General features: G+C 44.6%; 1 protein-coding gene across 3 annotated transcripts in view; it reads left to right on the forward strand.

Moving 5' to 3' along the window:
• LOC124032076 (vitamin D3 receptor A) overlaps positions 1–15,695 on the forward strand; it is a 93,873-nt gene that overhangs the window by 65,636 nt on the left and 12,542 nt on the right. For all 3 annotated transcript variants that reach the window (XM_046344138.1, XM_046344139.1, XM_046344140.1), the window contains 4 exons: positions 2,536–2,666; positions 11,718–11,902; positions 12,118–12,217; positions 12,794–12,977. In XM_046344138.1, the coding sequence (XP_046200094.1) occupies positions 2,536–2,666; positions 11,718–11,902; positions 12,118–12,217; positions 12,794–12,977 (600 nt within the window). The remainder of the gene's footprint in view (positions 1–2,535; positions 2,667–11,717; positions 11,903–12,117; positions 12,218–12,793; positions 12,978–15,695) is intronic.

Below are 15,695 nucleotides of genomic sequence, written 5' to 3' on the forward strand. Positions count from 1 at the left end.
AGCATGCTTATCTAAAATGGTGAGGAAGTTACTTTTAAAGAATGACCAGGCATCCTCAACTGACGGGATGAGGTCAATGTCCTTCCAGGATACCCGGGCCAGGTCGATTAGAAAGGCCTGCTCACAGAAGTGTTTTAGGGAGCGTTTGACAGTGATGAGGGGTGGTCGTTTGACTGCGGCTCCATAGCGGATACAGGCAATGAGGCAGTGATCGCTGAGATCCTGGTTGAAGACAGCGGAGGTGTATTTGGTCAGGCTGATGTCTATGAGGGGGCAATTTTTAAAATTAGTTTGGGTATGGACCTGGAAAGTATGACATTACTTTGCAGGCTATCTCTGCAGTAGACTGCAACTCCTCCTCCTTTGGCAGTTCTATCTTGACGGAAAATGTTATAGTTGGGTATGGAAATCTCCAAATTTTTGGTGGCCTTCCTGAGCCAGGATTCAGACACGGCAAGGACATTAGGGTTAGCAGAGTGTGCTAAAGCAGTGAGTAAAACAAACTTAGGGAGGAGGCTTCTGATGTTGACATGCATGAAACCAAAGCTTTTTCGATCACAGAAGTCAACAAATGAGGGTGCCTGGGGCCATGCAGGGCCTGGGTTTCCCTCCACATCACCCGCGGAACAGAGGAGGAGTAGTATGAGGGTGCGGCTAAAGGCTATCAAAACTGGTCGCCTAGAGCATTGGGGACAGAGAATAAAAGGAGCAGATTTCTGGGCATGGTAGAATATATTCAGGGCATAATGCGCAGACAGGTGTATGGTGGGGTGCGGGTACAGCGGAGGTAAGCCAAGGCACTGGGTGATGATGAGAGAGGTTGTATCTCTGGACATGCTGGTTGTAATGGGTGAGGTCACCGCATGTGTGGGAGTTGGGACAAAGGAGGTATCAGGGGTATGAAGAGTGGAACTAGGGGCTCCATTGTAAACTAAAACAATGATAACTAACCTGAACAACAGTATACAAGGCATATTGACATTTGAGAGAGACATACAGTGAGGCATACAGTAATCACAGGTGTTGAATTGGGAGATCTAGCTAAAACAGTAGGTGAGACCACAACAGCTAATCAGCTAGCACAACAACAGCAGGTAAAATGGCGTTGACTAGGCAGGGCGGGTCGGATTAACTACACACAGAGCCTGAGTGTGGCTGGGGCCGACAGATAAAACATAAACAAGCAGAATGGAGTACCGTGTTTTAATGGACAGTCCAGCATGCATCAGCTATGTAGCCAAGTGATCAGTGTCCAGGGGGCAGCGGTGGATGGGGCAGGGAAGCTCGACTGGCGAGTATAATCCAGGTAAAAAAAAACTGGCTGGCTGTGTAGAAGGTAAAAGCCGCTAGCAGTGGCTAACAATGACTAAATAGCTTGTAGCTAGTTAGCTCGTTAGCTTCTGGAGGTTCTTGAATGTGTTCTAAAAATTAAAAATAATCATGATTCCATATCACATTGGGTGAGGCAGGTTACCGGAAGGTATAATCGACTTAAAAATCGAAAAGAGATTGAAAGTAAATATGGGTCCAGTGAGTGGTTGGGACGTGGCGATTCAGACAGTTAGCAGGCCTGTGCTAACAAGCTAACAGTTAGTAGGCCGGGGCTAAACAAGGTAGCAGTTAGTGGACCGGGGCTAAACTAGCTAGCAGTTAGCAGGCCGAATTAGCAAGCAAGGAGATAGCAAGGGCTGGAAAGTTAGCCTTTGGGGGACGTCGCGATGGGGTGAGTCTGTTTATGCCTCTTCATGCGGTCACATCGATAGACCGGTCGTGGGTCCGGATATTGTAGCCCAGTATGCTTCGGTGGTAGCACAGGAGCTCTGGCCGGGCTAGCTTCAAGCTAAGTGGATGGAAATGCTAGCCAGGAGTAATCATCCGGGGTTGCGGTTATCTCGTTAGCTAGTTGTGAAGATCCAGCTGAAAATGTTCTGTTTGCGGTGGGAATCCGGGGATAAAAAATAATAATTTGTAATGATTTGTCTACTGCGGCTTTTACTGTAAAGCATTTTTGAAATCTGACACAGTGGTTTGATTCACAAGAAGTTAATCTTCAACCCGATGTAAAATATCTTTTCAGAATTTTTATGAGTTTCTGTATTTGAATTTGGTGCTCTGCAATCTCACTGGATGTTGGCCAGTGAGATTGGCTAGCGTCCCACATACCCTAGAGGTTAACTGACTTGCCTAGTTAAAGAAAGGTATAAAATCGGCCAAATAGGTGTCCAAAAATACAGATTTCCGATTGCTTTGAAAACTTGAAATCGGCCCTAATTAATCGGCCATTCCGATTAATCGGTCGACCTCTACTTCAAAGGGCACGCTGCGTGACTGCTCATGATATGTTTTTTCTGTGAGAGGGGTAGTGTGTCTTTCTTATTCCGTTTGTGTGTCTGCAAATGTAATCCAGTTGAGTAATAATCCCATCCCATCTGCCTCCATTTTGCAAAATAAATCCAGTGTTTTTAATGTCTCTGTGTATATTTGAACGTGTCAGTGAGCCAGGTTTCAATATCTCTGTCTTGCTGTCCCCACCAGACGCAGCATGAAGCGTAAGGCTTGTTTCACCTGCCCCTTCAACGGCAGCTGCACCATCACCAAGGACAACCGGCGGCACTGCCAGGCCTGCCGGCTCAAACGCTGCGTGGACATCGGCATGATGAAGGAGTGTGAGTGCTCAGAGACTGATTGCTAAATGGTCATAAATACAGTAACTTCAGCACTTTAAGTGCTAGGCTCAATGCTGGCTAAAGACTACATCATATAGGCCTAATGTAAAAAAGCAGTAATGTGTACTGTACATAATGTTAGTAGAATCTGTTTTACTGTACATTCATGCATAGTCATTGTTACCTGGACATGCTCTTTATGTTTTAGATATCTGTATTTTTGATCTGTTTCAGGAAACTAGGCATATGTCGCGGGTCACTACTTCACACGAGAGCCACCTAGAACATAATCGTAATTTTTTTTTAAATCAAAATGACTTTTTTGACAGATATGCCTTCTGGAACATGTGAACTTTCATGTGCCTTAATAACAAACTTGTATGCCATCAGTAAATACGAATAAAATTACTTAATTACAAGCCTAGTTGGTTTAGCCACAGAAAAAGGAAGTAATCTTCCCGCTAGCCATGATTGGCTGAGATAATGAGTGGGCTGGACATGCCGAGAGATGAGTTCGGATTGTTCTGCCATATAGCACGCTTCTGTCTATTTCAGCTGGTCAGTATGTGTAGGTAATCCTGTCTAACACTGTATTTTTTTTTTAAAGTTTACATAGTAGAACTGCATAAGTGTTGCTCTCCATTTTCTGGAGGACCGAGTTTTGAAATCAGTGGAATTAGTTTATGATAGCTAAGGAGACGAAGAACACCTGTCTCCGGATTACATCTTCAAACACATGGCAACCTTGGAATCTGTAACAGTAAGAGGCGTCCATCCATGATAGTCTAGCTAGCTACATTGTCAGATTTTAGACATTTCAAATTGACAGTATTTTCTTTCAAGTTAAAGTGTACTGTTAGCTGACTCGCTAGCTAACGTTACGTGTATGATCTTGTTATTCGTATCTGAGCCATTTTGCTTGGCTAGTTATAGCCTAATGTTGGCTAGCTAACACTGAACCTGGTTTGTTAGCTACTTGCAGATTCATGCAGGGTAGTAACGTCATGAGTTGGGATTATGGTTAATTGTTTACCTAGCTAGCTACATGTCTTAACAAAAGACTCCACTATGCAAGTAACGATTTCAGGTGCTTTTGTAAATTCAGTCTTGCCATCTACTTTGATTTCAGAGCACTCTGACTGTGCCAGAGCGCAGAATAACTGATCAATTTATGAACGCTCAACACTCGTTGAATATGACTGGTGTCAGTAAGCGTCCAGCTCTGCTAGGGCAAGTAAAGTGGTCAGAGTGGGGTGTTCTCTCATTTGTGTCTGGAAGTAGCTAGCAAAGTAGCCAATGTTAGCCAGTTAGCTTGGGTGCTTGACTGCCATTGTGATGTCAGAATGCTCGGATCTCCTCATCAAATAGTGTCCAGTGTGCGCTCTGAAAGCTCCGAGAGTGAAATGCTCTGAATTTACGAACGGACAATCTGACAGCACATTTGCAGCCACCAACGCTCTGGATAACATAACAACAGCCTAGCTCTGCTAGGGTGAGTAATGTTCAGTGAGCTGTTCTCTCATTTGTGTCTGGAAGTCATTAGCCAGTTAGCTTGGGTGCTTGACTGCTGCTGTTAGTACAGAACGCTTGTGTCAACCCTTAGAGATGGGTCAGGCTAAAGCTTAAGAGGGTGTGAACGATGGTGAATGGGTGTAGACAAAGAAGAGCTCTCCAGTTGGTACCAAAACGTTCAAAGGTCATTTTCTCAAAAGTGAAGATACAAGTTTAGCAACTTTCAAAGCAGAATTACTTGCCCATTGTTCCTCAAATATATTGTATGATTTACCATTTTGTAGCTCTCTGTGTCTGCTTTTATCCAATGTAAAAACACTTTCTAATTTTGCTACACAAGATTGAATCAAGGAGGTCGGGCACATTCGGGTTGCATTCAGCCAGAAAATAGACCAGGGCTGTACTGTTTTACATTCTGTACTCTATTAGAAAATATGTGGTGGTTTCAGAATATTTAGACAAATTTACTGGCTAAGTCATAATAATCCTGCTTTATGAAATACCCTCCACTTTACTGTGCCGGAACACCAACAAATCCGCATGGTTATGAAAATAGACAAGATGTGCATTTTGAGGTGACAAAGAGAGAAGGGGAAAGAGTGGGAGAGAAATAAAGACCAGTCCAACAATGATACTCTTTCTCCTGCCCGTTACACAATGGTCCGATACAGAGTGGTGCTGCTGCCCTGTAGCCTAGCCTGCAAACAGTCACAAGCCTAAATGAGCCCCCTGGAAAATAAAGAGGATTCAAACCACTAAAATGGCCTCTATGTCTGCACAAGTGCTATAGCTTCAGGCCATGGGGTCATGGATGAGGAGGGAGCTGCCTGGCGCTGCATGCCCCAGTCATGTGGACCTCACTCATGTAAAAAACTATGTGGTATGAAACATTTCAGGCAGAGGTCTGGCACAGAATGAGACTTGCGATTGGTGACAGCAATTGTCGAGCTGTGCTAAGCTTGATGTGGATACAATCGGAGGCGGTTATTTAAAGTGTTAAAATGTTGATCTTCTTTAAATGTTGCCTGTTGGTCCTCTTTTATTGGACTGCTACAGTTACGGTATGTGTCTCATTTAGCACTGTATGTACACATGAATAAATCATGTTTTTGTGTGTGTTAATGACGGTTGACATTGATGACCCGTGGGTGTAGTCTTAACACTGTAATTGGTCAATCCGAGCCTCGCCCCTAAAGATTTTTTGTTGCTTCTTCAAAGCACCGCTGCCATGCTGAGGATCCAGCCACATTGTCCGCAGTTGTTAGTGTTAGTGCCAAGACAACAGAGCAGGCCTGCCCACTCGGCGCAGCCTGCCAAATCAGTGAGCAGTACACAATTACTCATGCTCCCTTAAGCTGCAGGGTTGCCAGGAATAGCGCCTCTGTGCTCATTCTGCATGGAGGTGCCTTCTACCTTACTTTCTCTGAGTAATAGAGGGATTGTAGTAGTTGTGGTGATATTAACAATATCCTGACCCAGAGTATTAACACCCTAGAATCGATGTCCGCGCCCGAGAAAATAGTTTAAATCTTCTGTTTGGGAACATTTTGGCTTCACAGATTACAATGGCGATGGACAGAGTTGTGGATAAAACGTTAACTGAATGTCCCCATATCCTATGCAGTGGCTTGTTGTCGGCCACTCACAAGTCAAAGCGAAACTACAGTCATAGAGCCTCCCTGTGTGGCAAAGCAAGTTACAAGATTATCTAATCAATGAAAAATGGAATTAAAATGAAGGATATGCTACAACAACCAAGAGCCAACAGTTATGCTGCTACTTAATAATTTGAATAGAGGTGTTATTTGGATCTGTAGGACAAGGAGAAAGCGCATGGTGCCTTAGTTAGCCTAGCTAGCTAGCTTCTCTCAGTTTGATGCAGTCAAAACAGGTACCACATAATCATATTGAATGATAAATAAACTAGCTGTGACAAACTAGAAGTTAGTACACTAGCGCAAGTTTGGTTGGTTGCTGTCTCTCTCCCTCATCCTTGCTCCTGTATCACTTGCTCACATTACTCACACCACAAGGCCCCTCCTACACCTGCTAGAGCGTCTCTCCCTCGCACTTTATCAGCTCTGTTAATAAAGTCGCTTACAAATTCACATCATTGCTGCCTCCCTCACTCTGACCAAGTCTCTCTTGCCTTCTCTCCTCTTTCTCTCTCCTCTCTTTCTCCCCCTCTTTCTCTCTGCTGTCCTTCTCTTTTACTTTCCTCTCACCTTTCTCTTTACTCTTGCTCTCCTTTTCCCTCCTATATCCTTCTCCCTCTTTGCTCTCTTACTCCTTTGCTCTCCTTTTCCCTCCTATATCCTTCTCCCTCTGCTCTCTTACTCCTTTGCTCTCCTTTTCCCTCCTATATCCTTCTCCCTCTCTGCTCTCTTACTCCTTTGCTCTCCTTTTCCCTCCTATATCCTTCTCCCTCTCTGCTCTCTTACTCCTTTGCTCTCCTTTTCCCTCCTATATCCTTCTCCCTCACTGCTCTTTTACTCCTTTGCTCTCCCTTTCCCTCCTATATCCTTCTCCCTCTCTGCTCTCTTACTCCTTTGCTCTCCTTTTCCCTCCTATATCCTTCTCCTTCTCCCTCTCTGCTCTCTTACGCCTTTGCTCTCATTTTCCCTCATATATCCTTCTCCCTCTCTGCTCTCTTACTCCTTTGCTCTCCTTTTCCCTCCTATATTCTTCTCCCTCTCTGCTCTCTTACTCCTTTGGTCTCCTTTTCCCTCCTATATCCTTCTCCCTCTCTGCTCTCTTACTCCTTTGCTCTCCTTTTCCCTCCTATATCCTTCTCCCTCTCTGCTCTCTTACTCCTTTGCTCTCCCTTTCCCTCCTATATCCTTCTCCCTCTCTGCTCTCTTACTCCTTTGCTCTCCTTTTATTTATCCTGTTTATACTTCTTTCTCTCCTCATTCGCTCGTTCTCTCTCCCGCTCCTTCCTCTTTCTCGCTCTACTTCTCCCATTTCTCTTGCCTTCTCTCCTCTCTCCTTTCTTTCTGCTCTCTCCTTGCTCTCTTCTCATCTTTCTCTCTGCGCTCTCCTCTCCCTCCTTTCTCTCTGCTCTCTCCTTGCTCTCTTCTCATCTTTCTCTCTCGCCTTCTCTCCTCTCCCTCCTTTCTCTCTGCTCTCTCCTTGCTCTCTTCTCATCTTTCTCTCTCTCCTTTCTCTCTGCTCTCTCCTTGCTCTCTGCTCTCTCCTTGCTCTCTTCTCATCTTTCTCTCTGCTCTCTTCTCATCTTTCTCTCTGCTCTCTCCTTGCTCTCTTCTCCTCTTTCTCTCTGCTCTCTCCTTGCTCTCTTCTCATCTTTCTCTCTGCTCTCTCCTTGCTCTCTTCTCATCTTTCTCTCTGCTCTCTCCTTGCTCTCTTCTCATCTTTCTCTCTGCTCTCTCCTTGCTCTCTTCTCATCTTTCTCTCTGCTCTCTCCTTGCTCTCTTCTCATCTTTCTCTCTCTTGCCTTCTTTCTCTCTCCTTTCTCTCCTCCTTTCTTTTTCTCTTTCTCTTGCCTTCTCTCTCCTTCTTTTGTTCTTTCTTAATCCTCTCACTCACCCTGCAGCTCAGTCCTCTGCCATGTCGATCCAGGCATGAGGCTAATGAATAAATGTGAACAATTTTGTGGTAAACAGCTCAATTTTCTGGCCTCCGCTGTCTCACACTTTACCGCTGTGCCATCCAAACAAAAAGGCACTGTGAAATACTATCCAGACAGCACAGCAGACTATTGCTGGTGAACTCTGGGAAATTACAACACGCTTGCCTGGCTGCGGCGGTGGTCCTTCTGACTATGCCATGCTAGATGGGCTACTCGGTGTCCCATTCTGGCCTGATGTCAGCCAGGCAGCAGTAGTAAAATAATATTCTATCATAGAGTAAAGCTGGTCCAACTCTAGTTCTGAACAGTGTTACTGTATGTTGTTGCCATTGTTGATAATCCTTAAATATGGCAATAGATTAAATAAAATGTTTAGCTGCAGTGGACTAGTCCAAAAGCTAGCGTATAACACAAACCAGATGCCTGGTTGTGGTTAGTCAGCTCCTAAAGTGTTTTGGTTTTATCACCTACATCATGTATGTTTCCTTCAATCTGCTGTTCAGTGAAGACTATTGGCAAGTGATAAACATAATGTATTTGACCACAGCTGCTGTTAATGGCAGACAAACTTGATTTAGCAGGAATTCTATCTGTCCATGTGTGAAACGGGCAACATTTGTTTTACTGTTGCGTAATACATTTTCTGACATGGGTGGTAAAAGACATTCTTTGCTAATGAAGTGTGCAGGAGTTTGTAGAAAACAACATCAGGCATGACAAGATTGCCCTGCCATGAAGATGATTCCCATTTTGTGATGGGGGGGGGAAATCGATAGTTGCATATTGGGGTATTATTTTTGACGATATATTGTATCGTTTTGACAATCACAATATAATTTTTGCGCTAGTTGGCTGTACCTGCAACAAAACTCCCATATTTTTCCTTCATAGAGAGCCAATTTGTTTTCAGCACTTTTATTTCCATGACTGAGAGACTCGTTTTCCCATGTGGTATCTTGTCCATGTGCAGCACACATATGGTGTTTGGAACATCAAATCAAATGTTATTAGTCACGTGTGGAATACAACCATACAGTGAAATGCTTACTTACGAGCTCCTAACCAACAATGCAGCTTTAAAAAATACGGGGAAGAAATTAAAGTAACAAGTAGTTCAAGAGCAGCAGAATCGCAATAAAATAACAGTATTGAATCGTAATCCACATAGAATCGTGAGAATCGCAATATATATATTTTGTCACCTAAGTATAGTGATATCATGAGGTCCCTGACATTTCTCAGCCCTATTCACATTCAGTAAAGGCTTTTAGCTTTTTATTGCTAGTTATTTACAGTTATTTAGCAGTTAGTCTGTCTGATTATTTGTTTCATCATTGAAACTAAAATTAGCTTAGTTTCTATTTATTTACTAGTGTGCAGTAAAACTGTCCCTGACTATATATGTATACACTGTCTATATCCTGGGCAACCTAGAGTAGTTTGTTCTTTCGACCAATCGCTTGATTTACATTTTTAAACATTATTGTTCCCTAAATAGACACACCCTATGTGTTTTAATAAAATAACTTATTGTCATTGCCAACTATGTAAAAATAGCCTACATTAAAGCCAACAATAATTAACCTTGCAGCCTGCAGGTAGAAAATATCCTGGTAAAAACATTGGCTACACATGGCCTGAAACATGGAACTTGGGTCTGGCCTGAAGCTAGCACGAGCAAACTTGCAACATTTGTATAAAATATTCTGGGTCCTCAGTTTCCTGTCCAGTGAGCTCTAGACTTAGGCTATTTGTGCCAGGGATAAGAAGTAATCAGGTAGGCCTGTTTTATGACGTTTCCACCAGATAAGAGCAATACCTTTTTCTCCTTTCACGCCGAGTGGTTACCTAGAGAGCTGGTAAGATATGTCAGATATCAGATCCCCAAATGGGCACACATTTGTGCGCAAGCCAGGTAGCCCGGGCATACTTCTATGCATAATCCCCGGCGTGTCCTTACTCAACATTGACAGGAGCACCACAAACAAAAGTCTGACTATATTGACAACTCCTAAATGGAATGAAATAAACCAAGTTGCTCCTCACAAGTGTAGCCTAGGTTGTGCGGTCCTCGAACAACGTGTTCACTCCGAAAATGACAACGGTAAAAGACTAATAATATATTGAACGTATTGAATTAACAGAAATGACCGTAACCAAACAAACATTGTAGGTCAGAAAATGATAGGAACAGTCGATGTTGGTGTGCCACCCCCGCGGCCTCCACAATGGATTAGTCCTTTGAGACAGGCGTGGATCAGACGGGTGTCTTGTGTCCCAAGCTCTGGTAGCCATGCTGGTTAAGTGTACCTTGAATTTGAAATAAATCAGACAGTGTCACCAGCAAAGCACATCACACCTCCTCTGTGTTTCACGGTGGGAACCACACATCCGTAGATCATCCGTTCACCTCCTCTGCGTCTCACAAAGACACGGCGGTTGGAACCAAAAATCTCAAATTTGGACTCATCAGACCAAAGGACAGATTTCCACCGGTCTAATGTCCATTGCTTGTGTTTCTTGGCCCAATGAAGTTTTTTATTCTTATTGGTGTCCTTTGATTGTGGTTCCTTTGCAGCAATTTGACCATGAAAGCCTGATTCACTCAGTCTTCTCTGAACAGTTGAGATGTGTCTTAATAATTTGTTTGGGCTACAATCTGAGGTGCAGTTAATTGACGATTTCTGGGACTGTTAACTCTAATGAACTTGTCCTCTGCAGCAGAGGTAACTCTGAGTTTTCCTTTCCTGTGGTGGTCCTCATGAGAGCCAGTTTCATCATTGTGTCTTAAAGTAATGATGGACTGTCGTTTCTCTTTGCTTATTTGAGCTGTTCTTGCCATAATATGGACTTGGTCTTTTACCAAATAGGGCTGTCTTCTGTATACCACCCATACCTTTTCACAACGCAACTGATTGGCCAAAACGCATTAATAAGGACAGAAATTCCACAAATTTAACAAGGCACACCTGTTATTTGAAATGCATTCCAGGTGACTACCTCATGAAGCTGGTTGAATGCCAAGAGTGTGCAAAGCTGTCATCAAGGCGAAGGGTGGCTACTTATGTTTTACACTTTTTTGGGTTCTGATTCTCTTTGTTATTTCATAGTTTTGATGTGTTCACTATTATTCTACAATGTAAAGAAAACCCCTTGAAGGAGTAGGTGTGTCCACACCTGACTGGTACAGTGTATATATATATATATATTAACGACTGCTCGACTAAAATAATCTTGGTCGACCAACAGCCTATCGATCAAACAATCGATCAGTCGACTAAAAGGAGTCAGCTCTATTTTGTAGTTGTTAGCCTCTGTCTGGTACAGTTCTATTTTGTAGTTGTTAGCCTCTGTCTGGTACAGTTCTATTTTGTAGTTGTTAGCCTCTGTCTGGTACAGTTCTATTTTGTAGTTGTTAGCCTCTGTCTGGTACAGTTCTATTTTGATTTGATTCATCCATTGCTTTGCGCATCATCTTCTAGTTTTGGGGTATCAACTCATTCCATGGAGGACTGCGGGTTTTAGTTTTTTCCTTTCAATTAAGACCTAGACATCCAGGTGAGGGGTGTCTTTATTAATTAGTGACCTTAATTCATCAATCAAGTACAAGGGAGGAGCAAAAAAAAACGGACACTCTGCCCTCTGTGGAATGAGTTTGACACATCGTGTATTGGCATGTAAAATTATTCTTGTCTGTCAGATTAGTTTGAGAAACAGCACGGCTCAGATTACACTGCAGCACTCGTGGTGTTTATGGTATTCTCCTTGACATTCTAGAGTCTCGCATAGCTAGCTGCTGTTTGTGTGAAGAAAACAGCAAGTGACAGTCACTTAACGAACACGGTTGTCAGTAGATCTGAGGCAATCAAGCTAGCTGTGTTCTTCCTTCTCTCGCTCTCCCCCACCGCTCCACTTCTTACCCGTCTCCCCCTCGCCTCTCTCTGCCCCAGTCATCCTCACAGATGAGGAGGTGCAGAGGAAGAAGGACCTGATCCAGAAGAGGAAAGAGGAAGAGGCGGCGCGGGAGGCCTTGAGACCTAGGCTGAACAATGAGCAGAGCCAGGTCATCGCCTCATTGGTGGAGGCCCACCACAAGACCTATGATAACTCCTACTCTGACTTCTCATGCTTCAGGGTCAGTACTGGTCAAACTAGCCGAGCCGCTCACGTCCTCCCTTTTTTTGCAATATTGTTTTTATATACTAAACCACAGATATTGCATGATGTTAATGTAATGTTTTACCATTCTCATTTCAAGTGATTATGGGTCTGTTTTATTAATCACTTCTATGTGCACGTTCCAAGACAAATCAAAATATGTTGCATTATGTTAATTGTATTTGTTTGCAGCCCCCAGTGCGAGAGGGCCCAGTAACACGAAGTGCCAGTCGTGCAGCCTCCCTTCACTCTCTGTCAGATGCCTCCTCAGACTCCTTCAACCACTCACCAGGTGAGGGACACATGCTCACGCACATATAGCACTCATACACACAGTATACATGCACCACAATCACATTTTCCATTAGCAAGATGTGTTGGCATTAAACGTCTCAAAGGTCTCCTTACAGTGATAGGGTAAAACCAAAGGCCATAACTTGGCTGTGGAAAAATTCACAATCACACCACACCGAGGTTTGTTACACAGCTGCTGTGTACCATACATTTTGCTTTTATAAAATGCCTGCCTTGGGTGTCTTTTAAAAAAAATCTCTCAAACATATAGTGTCCATGTGTACCAAGGTTCTTTAACAACACGTGTGTCCCTGCCTTACTTCTACACTACATAATGGCATAATGGGCAGTACCTTTCATTGTAAACCTGTTGCTTCTTTTAGCAACCATTTCTTTACATTCCCCATGAACTATTACATTTCTGCTCGCTCTGTCTCTCTCTAACTCTCTCTCTTTCTCACTCTCGTGCTCTTTCTCACTCTCTCTGTCTCTCTCTCGCTCTGTGTCTCTCGCTCTCTCTCTGGGTTTCTGTATCGCTCTCTCGCTCTCTGTCTATCTCTCTCTGTGTATGTAGAGTCTGTGGACACCAAGCTGATGAACTTCAGCAGTCTGTTGATGATGTACCAGGACAGTGCAGGCAGCCCAGACTCCAGTGAGGATGATGGCTCCAAGCACTCTATGCTGCCCCACCTGGCTGACCTGGTCAGCTACAGCATCCAGAAGGTCATCGGCTTCGCTAAGATGATTCCTGGCTTCAGGTGGGACTCTAGCATACCGTGTGCCTACTAAAGGTGTGGGGTGGAGTTGCCCTTAGATTCGGGTCTTGGGTCAGTTTTGTTTTTCCCCCCACTAATGTTAAAGGTTAGGATTGGGGAAGGGGACGCTGATCCTATATCTGTACGTAGTGGAAACTTCGCCCAGGAGCCTTAATATAGTACATTAAAAGGATTGTGTAGGACACATGACTGCTCCACCATATATCTTTAATTAGGCCATTACACAACAACCTTTCAATCTGAAATCGGATCCTAGTTAGGCTTCTACTGTCCATTAAGCTTGTAATAGTTATTTGTGGGTGGATGACTTAATTGCGGTAATTGCATAGCTACATGCTTTGGTACAGTGTGTTATTATGTATGTAAGGCATTTAATAAAGACCTATGGCTCAGTGGTATTCCTGGAATACACTGGAACAGAGTATTCACCAGTTCAGTAAAGGTTCCCTATCCATCTGCTCCCCAGATGCACAGTGCATTCAAGAAGTATTCATACATCACTTATTCTACACGTTGTTACAGCCTGAATTCAAAATGGATTAAGTATATATTTTTTTCACCCATCTACACACAATACCCCATAATGACAAAGTGAAAACATGTTTTTAGAAATTTTTGCAAATGTATCGATATCTAATTTACATAAGTATTTACACACCTCAGTCAATACTTTCCAGAAGCACCCTTTTCAGACATTTCTAAGAGCTTTCCACACCTGAATTATTCAAAATTTGCCCATTTACTATTTTCCAATTTATTCAAGTTTGTCAAGTTGGTCGTGGATCATTGCGAGACAAACAGGTCTTGCTATAGATTTTCATGTCAAAACTTTAACTTGGCTACTAAAGAACATCACTGTCTCATTGGTAAGAAACTCCAGTGTAGATTTGGCTTTGTTTTAGGTTATTGTCCTGCTTACATTTACATTACATTTAAGTCATTTAGCAGACGCTCTTATCCAGAGCGACTTACAAATTGGTGCATTCACCTTATGACATCCAGTGGGACAGTCACTTAACAATAGTGCATCTAAAACTTAGGGGGGGGGGGTGGGGTGAGAGGGATTACTTAACCTATCCTAGGTATTCCTTAAAGAGGTGGGGTTTCAGGTGTCTCCGGAAGGTGGTGATTGACTCCGCTGTCCTGGCGTCGTGAGGGAGTTTGTTCCACCATTGGGGGGGGCCAGGGCAGCGAACAGTTTTGACTGGGCTGAGCGGGAGCTGTACTTCCTCAGTGGTAGGGAGGCGAGCAGGCCAGAGGTGGATGAACGCAGTGCCCTTGTTTGGGTGTAGGGCCTGATCAGAGCCTGGAGGTACTGAGGTGCCGTTCCCCTCACAGCTCCGTAGGCAAGCACCATGGTCTTGTAGCGGATGCGAGCTTCAACTGGAAGCCAGTGGAGAGAACGGAGGAGGGGGGTGACGTGAGAGAACTTGGGAAGGTTGAACACCAGACGGGCTGCGGCGTTCTGGATGAGTTGAAGGGGTTTAATGGCACAGGCAGGGAGCCCAGCCAACAGCGAGTTGCAGTAATCCAGACGGGAGATGACAAGTGCCTGGATTAGGACCTGCGCCGCTTCCTGTGTGAGGCAGGGTCGTACTCTGCGGATGTTGTAGAGCATGAACCTACAGGAACGGGCCACCGCCTTGATGTTAGTTGAGAACGACAGGGTGTTGTCCAGGATCACGCCAAGGTTCTTGGCGCTCTGGGAGGAGGACACAATGGAGTTGTCGACCGTGATGGCGAGATCATGGAACGGGCAGTCCTTCCCGGGAGGAAGAGCAGCTCCGTCTTGCCGAGGTTCAGCTTGAGGTGGTGATCCGTCATCCACACTGATATGTCTGCCAGACATGCAGAGATGCGATTCGCCACCTGGTCATCAGAAGGGGGAAAGGAGAAGATTAATTGTGTGTCGTCTGCATAGCAATGATAAGAGAGACCATGTGAGGTTATGACAGAGCCAAGTGACTTGGTGTATAGCGAGAATAGGGAGAGGGCCAAGAACAGAGCCCTGGGGGACACCAGTGGTGAGAGCGCGTGGTGAGGAGACAGATTCTCGCCACGCCACCTGGTAGGAGCGACCTGTCAGGTAGGACAATCCAAGCGTGGGCCGCGCCGGAGATGCCCAACTCGGAGAGGGTGGAGAGGAGGATCTGATGGTTCACAGTATCGAAGGCAGCCGATAGATCTAGAAGGATGAGAGCAGAGGAGAGAGAGTTAGCTTTAGCAGTGCGGATCCGTGATACAGAGGAGAGCAGTCTCAGTTGAATGACTAGTCTTGAAACCTGACTGATTTGGATCAAGAAGGTCATTCAGAGAGATAGCGGGAGAGCTGGCCAAGGACGGCACGTTCAAGAGTTTTGGAGAGAAAAGAAAGAAGGGATACTGGTCTGTAATTGTTGACATCGGAGGGATCGAGTGTAGGTTTTTTCAGAAGGGGTGCAACTCTCGCTCTCTTGAAGACGGAAGGGACGTAGCCAACGGTCAGGGATGAGTTGATGAGCGAGGTGAGGTAAGGGAGAAGGTCTCCGGAAATGGTCTGGAGAAGAGAGGAGGGGATAGGGTCAAGCGGGCAGGTTGTTGGGCGGCCGGCCGTCACAAGACGCGAGATTTCATCTGGAGAGAGAGGGGAGAAAGAGGTCAGAGCACAGGGTAGGGCAGTGTGAGCAGAACCAGCGGTGTCGTTTGACTTAGCAAACGAGG

The sequence above is a fragment of the Oncorhynchus gorbuscha genome, linkage group LG03, assembly GCF_021184085.1.
Source record: "Oncorhynchus gorbuscha isolate QuinsamMale2020 ecotype Even-year linkage group LG03, OgorEven_v1.0, whole genome shotgun sequence".
NCBI classification, from domain to species: domain Eukaryota; kingdom Metazoa; phylum Chordata; class Actinopteri; order Salmoniformes; family Salmonidae; genus Oncorhynchus; species Oncorhynchus gorbuscha.